Source organism: Oryzias latipes, chromosome 18, assembly GCF_053564925.1.
Source record: "Oryzias latipes strain Hd-rR chromosome 18, Olatipes_Hd-rR_3.1".
NCBI classification, from domain to species: Eukaryota; Metazoa; Chordata; class Actinopteri; order Beloniformes; family Adrianichthyidae; genus Oryzias; species Oryzias latipes.
In genome coordinates, this window is record NC_136254.1 from 6838221 (window position 1) to 6849391 (window position 11171).

An 11171-nucleotide genomic window follows, 5' to 3' on the forward strand; every position below is an offset into this window, starting at 1 on the left:
GCCTTCATCCGTCTCACACATGAGAAACCACCTCAATAGCAGTTGTAAAAGGTTTTCACCTTTTATGGTCAAGTTCTTCAGTCTTTATGCTTGTGCAGTTTCCAGGGTTAAACAGACCATCAGATTCAGCCATCAAATGCAGAGCTTCACATGTGCCAACGGAGCTCCTCAAGGCTCCATTCTTGGTACACTCGTTTTTATTTTTTTTTACTTTGACAAAGAGAGAATAAATCCACCACGGATGTAGAAACACGCATTGCTTCAAGATTTTCTGGTGTCACCCAGAGCCTGAAGGGTTCCATCAATATACTGGAGAATATATTATTTGTTTGAGAAAATGAAGAGAGAGGAAATGAGAATAAACTCATGACTAAAGTGCTGCAGGAGTTCACTGTTTGACAGTTTCTCTTTTATAACTGATGCTCTGAGAAAAGACTCTGACAGTGAGTTTTTTTATTTTGTTTTCTTCTCAGTATAAGTCCCAACTTCTCTTTAAGTGCTAGGAGTTAAAAAAAAAGGGGGTTTGATTAGGGATGTCTGTGCGCCCTGTCATTGAAATAATGCTGTCATAATACTGTGACCCTTTGGCATATGACTACAGTGGGGAAAGAGGAGAGCGGTGCCACCAAACGTCCAGCAGAACATCCTGAAAGCGTTCCAGAAAACCCATCAGAGCATTCCAGGAGCAGATTCCAACTGTCAAGTTTCAGAAACTGGATCTCCGGTAAATCCTCCAGAGCTTTGCCGTTTGACTGACAGCTCCTCTAGAACCGGGCCATTCTTCTGTAAAAGTCCTGGTGAAGCAGCGCCGAACACGAGCAGGCTTCAAGGCCCAACCTCCGTCCCACATGTCCGTCCCAGCAGCATGGAGGCTTCTGCATAACAACTGCTATTGTAGATGTCCCCCTTCAGGTGTAAATCTGGAGGTTCCAGCAGGCGCACCGCGGCGAGTAGATGGGTCAAGAATCTGATCATCAGGGCTCAGAATGGGGTCGACGCCGCATGTCCACCTGCAGATGCAAAGACACAGAGATGTGTCGCTTTTGATGCAATGGTTCGTGGTTTTGATCAGATTTACACAATTAATGTTTCTAAAACATTTCTGCTCTATTAAACAACTGAACATCTTTATTCCACTGATGACACAGATCGGGGATGCAACTAGCTAATTTCATAGGGGAAATGCGGGGGTATACCCACACAACACCTTTATTGTTTAAATGTATAAATCTCATTACTTCTTATCTAATTAATGATATGACCCAGCAGAACATTTTTGTGAACCATCAGCAGAACCAGAACCACTTGACTCAGAGTCTGACAGCGGTAGGATGATTAGATGACCATCTTTTGCCCTTCACTGTTAACAAACGGATTACTGTGCAAATATTTGACTTTATTAGATGATTTTATCTCAATATGACATGAAAAAAGTGATTCTGACCTCTAGTAAATGCTTAAAATATGTTTTTAGTTTATTTTAATCATTTTATCACATTTTTCGGTTCTGCCTACTTAATTTAAGTAATTCAAACATATATTGTTTCCTTTTAAAAACAACGTTGATAAATTGGTAAATATAACTTAAAAAAATAATGTGGATTATCTGGATTACAGTTCCGCTTTCAACACAATAATCCCGGACATACTCTGCGATAATCTGCTCACTCTTGGCCTCCCACTCCTCACATGCAATTGGATTAACAACTTCCTCACAAACTGAACACAGACTGTCCCTGTGTCCGAATTACCGCCCTAACCCCTAACTACTAAAACCCTATATAGTGCGGCACTATATAGTTCTCTATAGTTCTCTGAATTTTAATAGCAATTCGGACACCCGTGCTCACTACTTTTCTCTTTCGGGTGTTTTCATATGGCGCTTGGCACGAAAACAAAGTGGCGCATTACCGCCACCACCTGGTCTGGAGGCAAACTACTATTTAACCTATTTTCCAAAGTAAAAGCAAAAATATATATAAACATTTTACGAAGACTATTTATGAATCTGCTGTGTTCTGATGATGTAAAATTGGACTGATTTATAAATAATAAAATTACAAACACATTGGTGTGGATTTAATGTATTTGTTCAGAAATAAAGCGGCAAGTTTAGAAGTCCACGGCAATGTTTATATTTATTTTCGCGCCGCTAAACCCTTTACTGTCTCGTGCGAGGAGGCATTTCTTTCTGTTCCACTTTCTGAAAATGGCGAATATCAATCTAGCCGTTTTCATGTTGGCAATAATTCGATTGTTTTTTGTAAGATCAGTCCAAAAACGAGCTTATCTGCTACATAAGGTGGCACGGAGGAGAACCAGGCGTCTCACATCGGCAAGGAGAAGCAGACGTCTCATATTCACAAGAGTTCCTCTGGCAGCCCTAGCCAGACATGAACAACTGGTGAGTTAAACTTTAGCATTTGGGGGTATACCATCTACAGAGAAAGTTATGTTTTTTTTCCAGAGTCAAACCATATTAGCCTTCAACACAAAGTATTCTATAGCAGTTTATTTAGAAAAAAGATTTACAGCACACTTGTTTTATACAAAAATTAATATGAAAACCCAAAAACCCAGCCAAAAAACTTGAGATTTTCCAGCATTCAAAAACACTTTATAAACAAAATTTAAGATATCAGAATAAATAGAAACATTCAAAAACTGAGATTTAATTTAAAAAATTAAATAATGTTCTATTTTACAGGGTCTTCCGTGTATCTACTGCCTTCCCAACATAAAGGTGCCCGTCCTGGCCAACTACGCTGATGGTCAGTCTGACACAAGACAGGATTTCCGGTTGACCCGCAGGACCATCAATCATCTGGTGGAGCAGCTTCGGGTTCCTCACAATCAGGGGTGGGCACAGGAGACTGAGGTCCTGGTGTTCCTTTTCTGGCTGGGCTGTGGCACATCTTACCGTGTGGTAGCCAGGGCCTTTGATATGCCACGGTCCACTGTAAGTGACATTGTCCACAGGACGGCAGATCGCATCCTCCAGCTGATGCGCAGGGTCATCCGGCTTCCCAGTAGGGCTGAACTGCCATTAGTCGCCTCTGGATTTGAGCAGCTCGCTGGGTCTGCTGCTTTCCAAAAGGTCGTGGGGAGCATTGATGGCTGCCACATAAGAATCAAGGCTCCAAAAGAAGATCCAGCTTCTTATTTTAACAGGAAGCTTTTTTATTCAATTCAGATGCAGGCTGTTTGCGACTCGAATGCCAAATTTTTAGACATCTTTGTTGGTTATCCTGGATCGGTCCGTGATTCACGGGTTCTGCGCAACAGCCCAATTTACACCAATAAAACATACCCACCTGAAGGATACATCCTTTTAGGTGATGGTGGGTATCCCTGCATTGCGCAACCCATCACGCTGCTGACACCCTACAGGGAACCCCTAAGAAATGCAGTTGAGGCCCGATACAACCGGCACCACGCCAAGGCACGCTCTGTGGTGGAAAGAGCCTTTGGAATGATGAAGACGAGGTGGAGAGCCATATTTCTGGGGGCGTTGGAAGTTAAATCAAAATTTGCCGTCAAAATCATTGCCTGCAGCGCCATCCTGCACAATATGTGCATCAGTGAAGGGGACTGGTTGGAGCCCACAGTTGAGCCACAGCAGGACAACGCCAGGAACCAGCAGGACGAGCAGAGTGGAATCCGTCTGCGAGGCCAAATCTCTGGTTTCCTGTCAGCTCCAACTGGGCCACAAATGGCTCTAGAAGAACATGATTATTGTTAAGATGTATAAAAAAAGGGCTTAAATATAAGATGAAATTGTAAATAGTTACCTTGGATGTTTAGGAGATTGTTGATGTTTTTGAGATTGTTAAAAATGGCTCAGGTTTAAATAATACTTGTTAATAATTCATTTCTGTTCATGAATTTATTAAACATATTGGAACAATACAAAACAACATTAAATTTTTTCTACAATCTTTTCTAGAATAAGTAAGAGTCTTTCTTGTCTCTCTTCCTCTCTTCTGGCCCTTTCCTCATCTCTTCTGGCCCTTTCCTCCTCTCTTGCGGCTCTTTCCTCCTCTCTGCTCTCTGCCTTTTCTAAAATTTGGAAAAGGCTGCCCCGCCGTGGCCTCTTAGCTGGCGGCGGCCGCCGCTCCTCCTCCTCATCTTCCCCTGCCTGCTCCTGCTGTTGTTGGACTGAGGCAGAGGATGCCCCAGAGGATGTGGAAGGGTTCTCCCAGCATGAGGCAATGAGGCATGGAGGCCTAACAGATGCCCTGTTGCCTATTGCCTCATGCATCAAGGAGAACCACTTCCATGATGCTGCTGAAGCTTCCCCTGCCTCAGTGCCACTGCCGGTGGGAGGCCTTAAAAGTTCCTTGAAATACCAAAAGGACACTTGTGAAAAAATATCTTAATTAAATTTACACAGACATTTCTATGCCTTTATTTCTTCACAAACCTTGTATGTTTTCTTTAGGTTCTCCCATTTTTTTGCAGCTCTGGCTGGACTAATAAATTCTGTCAGCCCCAATTCCTGTATCACTGCTCTAAATACAAGGTAACAAAAACCTTTACCAGAAATCACAACAATTAACACTTTAATGGTAAATGAATAGAAATCTGAGCTGTATCTTACTCCCATCCGGCAGCTGAAGCGAATCTTTTGCCTGAAAACAGGCTCTCCTTCTCCATCCGCAGGCGGATCAATTTATCCACATCCTCGTCTGTCCCTGCATATGTAAAAAAAATGAAAAACGCGTTAATAACTAATAACTGTGGTTAGAACTCATCCTTTTTGGATGTACTACTACCTCCTGTGTTTGTTTTAGCCTTCGACGTTAGTTAGCGTTAGCTTTAGCATTACCGAAATCGATGAGCTTCAAAAAATGTCGATTTAGGAATATATCATATTAAACATGTCATATATTATATATACAAATATATTTGACAACAGATACTTGCTAATAACTGCGGGTAGAACTCATCTTGTTTGGATGTACTACTAGCTTCTGTGTTTGTTTTTAGCCTTCAACGCTAGTTAGCGTTAGCTTTAGCATTACCGAAATCGATTAGCTTCAAAATAATAATGTCGATTGAGTAATATAACATATTAAACATGTCATATATTATATATACAAATATATTTGACAACAGATACTTGCTAATAACTGCGGTTAGAACTCATCCTGTTTGGATGTACTACTAGCTTCTGTGTTTGTTTTTAGCCTTCAACGCTAGTTAGCGTTAGCTTTAGCATTACCGAAATCGATTAGCTTCAAAATAATAATGTCGATTGAAGAATATAACATATTAAACATGTCATATAATATATATACAAATATATTTGACTACGAATACTTGCTACTTCTTTAAATACTTACATTTATAAGTCATTTTCTTCGCGCCACCGTGCGCCATTTTCGGATCCATCGAACGCAATGTATTGTGGGTCACACGCAGTGTATTGTGGGTCAGACGCAATGCATTCTGGTATGAACGCAGTGCATTCTGGGCAATATTCGCCGATCGAGTGAGCATCGATCCACACTGGTTTTTCGTAGAGAATTCTGGGAAATTTCTAGTGCACATGATTTTTGAACTTTTTTTTTTTTTTTTTTTTTTTTTTTAACAACTTTATTGCACATTATGCCATTTTACAAGAAAGTACTTTTAGGTATGCAATCAAAAAAAAAACACAACAGCATATATCAAATAAACATCTGTAACATACAGAGGAACACGAGTAGAAATAGAAATAAGCCAGGGGGTTAAACTCTATGAAAAAATACTGAATCTATCACATACAGACAATGTTCTGATTGCTTTTTGCTTCTCTGAAATTCGAATACTGTTGATATTTTTTTTTTCCAGAATAAAGACAATATAATTTTTTTTTACCAATAATACAGAAAAATAAAATAAAATAAATACAAGACATTAAAATAAAAAATAAATTAAAAAAAAAAAAAAAGGGGGGGGGGTTACATAGACATTGTAATTAATCTTAACTTAGGGGGCTATCAAGAAGCTGTAATTTACATATGATACTTTGAAGTTCCATAGCAAGTTTGTTTTCCATGAAGTTTACAGATGAAAAAAAAGAGCAGAGTTCTTTATGAAATGTAGAAAAAAATGGTTTGATTTTAAGGAAACGGCATTTATGTATATAGAATTTACCCAAAATAATTACAACATTCAGAAGAAGTTCTGTGTTCTTGTTTTCTAAAATAAACCCAAAAATGATATCCTTAATAGAAAAGTCTGCTAAAAGTGGAATCTTGGGGAAAAGCCAATAATTTAAACTATTCCAAAAGACATCAGAATAAAAACATTCAAAGAAAAGATGCTCAGTTGTTTCAATCTCCACATGACAAAAAGAACAACAATTTTCAGGAATTCCAAACCGTTTTCTTAATAATTCCTTGGAAGGGTAAATACCTGAAAAGGTCTTAAAGTGAACTTCCTTGGCTTTAGGAGGAATGGGGAGTTTTAAATATTTAGTTCGTATTTGTTTCTTTTTTGAATGATTAAAATATTGGGTTATATAATTTGGATTTGAGATGTAGGGAAAGGACGTTACATTAAAATATCCTCTGATTTGAAGGTTTGGGAGTTTGGCAGTTGCTATGTTGTGTCCATTAATCAGAAGCTTGGGGACAGTAGGATGTCTGTAGATGTCATTATGAAACAGATCAGAAACTGAGCTCACAACATTTTGAGGAATGGCCTTAATTTTTTCAAAATCTTTTCTATTCGTTAGTGAACCATATTTAGCTGTGAAATCATCAAAAGACATGAGAGTGGCATTGTCATTAAGAAGATGCATTAAAGACCAAATTCCATTTTCAAACCATGTTGGAACAAAGATGGATTTGTTTCTGATAGTGATGTATCTGCAGTTCCATATGGGAGTGTTGTGTGGGCTGTAATTGTGTTTATAAATGAGCTTCCAATACATGAGAACTTGCTGATGAAAAGACGAGAGTTGGATGGGAAGTTTCTTATTATCAAAATCACAACTGAGTAAAAATTGGATCCCTCCTAGGCTGGAAAATATTTTATTAGGAACAATGAACCAAATACTATTTTGATTCCTAATAAATGATTTTAACCAGTTTATTTTTAAGGTGCCATTAAGGCTGTTAAAGTCTATGGCTTGAAGACCTCCATCTTCATATTTTTTAGTCAGCGTACCTTGTTTAACATAGTGTGTTTTCCTTTTCCATATGAAGTTAAAATTGACTTGATTAATAGATTTGATGGCTTGTTTAGGGACACCTATAGAATAGGTGGGATATATGAATCTGGATATGCTTTCAATTTTGGTGAGGAGAATTCTACCAAAAATAGAAAGATCTCTCTGTGCCCAGTTATTCAGCAGAGTCGAACATTTCTCTAATTTGTCCCAAACATTCAGTTTTTCCAAGTCTGTTTTGTTTTTAGTTATATGCATTCCGAGGTATTTAACTGTGGATTTAATGGGAATATTATAAACATTCAATAATGTACATGGTTTAATGGGTAAGATCTCACACTTGTTTAGGTTCAATTTGAGGCCTGAAGCTTTTGAAAAGAAGTCAATCGTTTTAAGAATCTTGGGGATGTCATGAAGATTATTAAGGAAAATTGTTGTATCGTCGGCTAGTTGGCTTATTGAAAATTCAGCATTTGCAACTGTCAGCTTACCAAAGTCAGTATGTTTGATGAGCAAAGACAGCATTTCTGCTGCTGCAATAAAAAGAAGGGGTGAAATTGGGCAACCTTGTTTTATACCTTTGCTGATGTTAAATCTGTGAGACGTCCCCTGAGGTAAACAAACAGAACTACTGGTTTCATAATAAAAAGTTTTAACTGTATTAATAAATTTGTTACCAAAACCAAAGAATTGCAAAGTTTGAAACATGAAATTATGCTCAATCATATCAAAGGCCTTGTAAAAATCTAAAAATAAAATAAAACCGTCTGTATCTATGAGATGTTCATAGTCAATCATATCCAGAACAAGACGTAAGTTATTATGAATTGAGCGACCTTTAATAAAACCGGACTGCGTTTCAGAGATTATTTGGGTTATGTCTGACTTGAATCTGTTTGAAAATATATGCGTTAGAAGCTTATAGTCAGTATTCAAAAGAGTTATAGGCCTTAAATTATCTAGAAATGTTGGGTCTTTACCCGGCTTGGGAATAAGGGTGATTACACCCTGTTTCATTGTATGTGTTAGAGACCCATTTTGAATAATTTCTTTAAACATTTCAAAAATTAAATCTTTGATATGCTCCCAAAAGAATTTATAAAAGTTACTGGTCAGTCCATCACATCCTGGAGCTTTATCCTTGGACAGACAGCTTAAAGCCTTCTCTAATTCCTGCAAAGTTATTTCTGAATCACAAGAATTTCTAAAATTGTCATCAATCTTAGGAATGAAATCTTTAATTGTCTGGAAAAAAGTATTATTATGGGATTCGGAATAAGATGACGAATACAAATTACTATAAAATGAACTTATTTCTTTAGAAATCATTTGAGGATCAGAGCATAATTGATTATTAATATGAAGTTTCTTTATAGCATTCTTCTCTTGCCTCTTCTTTTCTAGATTACAGAAATAAGAAGTACTCTTTTCACCAAGCTCCACCCATTTTGCTCGGGATCTGATGAAGGCTCCTTTCGCTTTTTTAATATAAATATCGTCAAGAGAACACTGTAAAATGCTTCTGCGTTGTTTATCATCCTCGTTGAAAACAGGCTTGGAACAAATCTGATTTAACTCAGTCAAAATTTCAGTTTCTTTTTGCTTATAATGTTTTGCAATTAATTTGCTATGTTTAATGGCAGTTTGACGTACTTTGAATTTAAAGAATTCCCACTTATCAGTGTAAGATTTTAGGGTTGAATCACTATTTATTGTTTCTAATAATTCAATAACAGCATTACAGAAAGTTTCATTAGTGAGAAGTGAAGAATTAAATTTCCAGTAGCCTCTTCCAAAGGATTTTTGGATTTGAGAGCTGACATTAAGTTCAATCAAACAGTGATCAGTAAGGGGAGCTGCTGAGATGTTAACGTCTATTTTGTTTTGTAGAAGGTTATTTGAGACTAGCCAGAAGTCAATACGAGATTTTGATGATCCATTAGGCTTGAACCAAGAGAATGTTTGTCTGAGAGGATTTTTAATCCTCCAGGGGTCAGAAACATTAACATCAAGACAAAAGTCCCGTAAAGTTGGATTAATATGATGGGTATTGAACTTTGAGGGTACTCTATCCAGCCATTCATCTAGAACCATGTTATAATCACCACCAATTACTACAGTATTTGTACAGTACTTGTGATTGAGAAGTTTGACATGTTTTGCAATTTCCGTTAATAATAACTTGTTTTGACTAGGAATATTATAGCCATAGACATTGCATAGGATCAGAAAACCATCATCAGTTTTAAGAACACAGATGAGCCAGTGACCGTCATCATCAGAGATACGGGTAATCACTTTGAACGAACAGTTTTTAAAGAGCAAAGCAACTCCAGAAGATTTGTTTGTACCGTGACAGAATAGGATTTTGTCTCCCCATTGATTAGACCAAAACTGTTCGTCTGCTTTAACAGAATGAGTTTCCTGCAGTAGAATGCAGCTGGCTTTCACATTTTTACAGAATAGGAACATAGATTTTCTTTTTACATTGTCTCGTAAACCCCTAACATTTAAAGAAACAAAGTTAAAATTAGACATGAAACACAAAAAAACAATAACACAAAAATGAACAAAAAGTTACTTACTTAGCTAGTTACTGAAGGTGAAAGTTAGCGGTTGGAATTCAGATCCCAAACAACATTGTAATGCAGAACTAGACCTCAAACTTTTAGAAAAAATACTTTAGAACTTATAACTTTCAAGTTAACAACAACAGAGTTTCACTTTCCTCTGTGAACTTAAGGTGTGGAAAAAACGGAGCAAATGAGGTTTATGCTTTAAGAACAAAGCATTTATGGTAGTTAACTCCAAACTAGTAAAGAAGAATAAAAAAAACAACAACACAACTAGTCTGGAAACAGACGGACTCCATTAGCGTACCCGATGTGGCCTCGATAGTACACGTTCTGTCCCGCAGCTCTCGCTTTCTCCATTTTGGGCCAGACAGCAGCTCTTGCTTCTCGGTCAGCTTTACAGAAATCCTGCTTGAAGAAGATTCCCAACTCTTGACAAACCCTTGCATCCTTAGAAACCTTCCAGAAGATGTCGCGGTAGTGCCTCATGGAGAACTGGATGATAATTTGGCGGTGCCTCCCGGTTTCTTTCCTCCCCAGCCGATGTACTGTATCCACAACCATTTCCAACACCGATGTGTGCTGTGGCGCGATCTTTGCCAGGATCTCCAGGACTTCTTTGCGGGTGTTTTCCTCGGTTTTTTCTTTCAAACCTTGTAACTTCAGGTTCCAGCGCCGTTTATATCGCTCCATCTCCACCACCCTCTCTTTTAAGTCATCATTTTCTTTCCTCAGCACAGAAACTTCTTTTCCCAAATTGTGCACTTTGGATTTACAGTCCTTTATATCAGCAGCGTTTACCTCAGTGATCTTCGTCAGATTAGCCAGAATCACAGAGTTTTCCCGAAGTCTGCCGTCAAAGTCGTCAAATCTCGCAGTCAGTTTTTCGATGGCGGCAGTTAATGCTGACAACTCGGCATCACTTTTGTTAGAGATGACTACCTTGTTAGGTGGAACGGAGGGTTTAGTGGGTGTAACCGGGGTTTTCCTTTTAGTAGACAGCGAGGAAACTTCCATGGCGTATTCGTGGTCATGTGTTGTCATCTCTGGGTTTTTGGATGCGGGAGTCGGCTTCTCCGATACAGGCTTTTCCCGTGGCATTCTAGGAGCTCTTAATATTGCCGTTGTTGTTTTTCTCAGTTCGTTCTTGTCCCTTTACAATGGTAAGACTTGAGAGTAATACAAAAAAAAAGCAAAACTAGTTCAGCAGTTTGAAAATGAGGTCAAAAGGGATATTTTGGGACCGGACCGTAGCAGCTCACAAAAAGTTGACCGCACGGACCGCCATCTTAGCTCCTCCTCTGATTTTTGAACTGTAGATTCGGACAGCACTACAAAATGGCGACCGCACTATATAGTGCACTATATAGGGGTTAGGGCGGTAATTCGGACACAGCCTGTGAGACTTGGCCCCCACCTCTCCTCCACTCTGAGGGTCC

At 38.4% G+C, this 11171-nt stretch overlaps 1 protein-coding gene and 1 long non-coding RNA gene across 10 annotated transcripts in view; both read right to left on the minus strand.

Annotated features, from left to right (window-relative positions):
- The window catches only part of LOC144987354 (uncharacterized), a 62251-nt gene that overhangs the window by 3725 nt on the left and 47355 nt on the right, over nucleotides 1-11171 (minus strand). The gene's annotated exons all lie outside the window — the stretch shown is intronic.
- On the minus strand, nucleotides 2499-11051 carry LOC111949280 (uncharacterized). Of its 5 annotated transcripts, XR_013651230.1 has the most exons (4): nucleotides 5346-11051; nucleotides 4601-4694; nucleotides 4424-4511; nucleotides 2499-4339 (listed from the first exon to the last, which is right to left on the minus strand). XR_013651230.1 is itself a non-coding variant. In XM_078936718.1 (2 exons), the coding sequence occupies exon 1, from the start codon at nucleotides 10831-10833 to the stop codon at nucleotides 10006-10008; it is 828 nt and encodes a 275-aa protein (XP_078792844.1). In that variant the 5' UTR covers nucleotides 10834-11049; the 3' UTR covers nucleotides 2499-4694; nucleotides 5346-10005. The 5 variants fall into 5 exon arrangements, 1 of the variants encoding a protein (XP_078792844.1); XR_013651228.1 differs by having other exon boundaries at nucleotides 2499-4511; XR_013651229.1 differs by having other exon boundaries at nucleotides 4424-4694.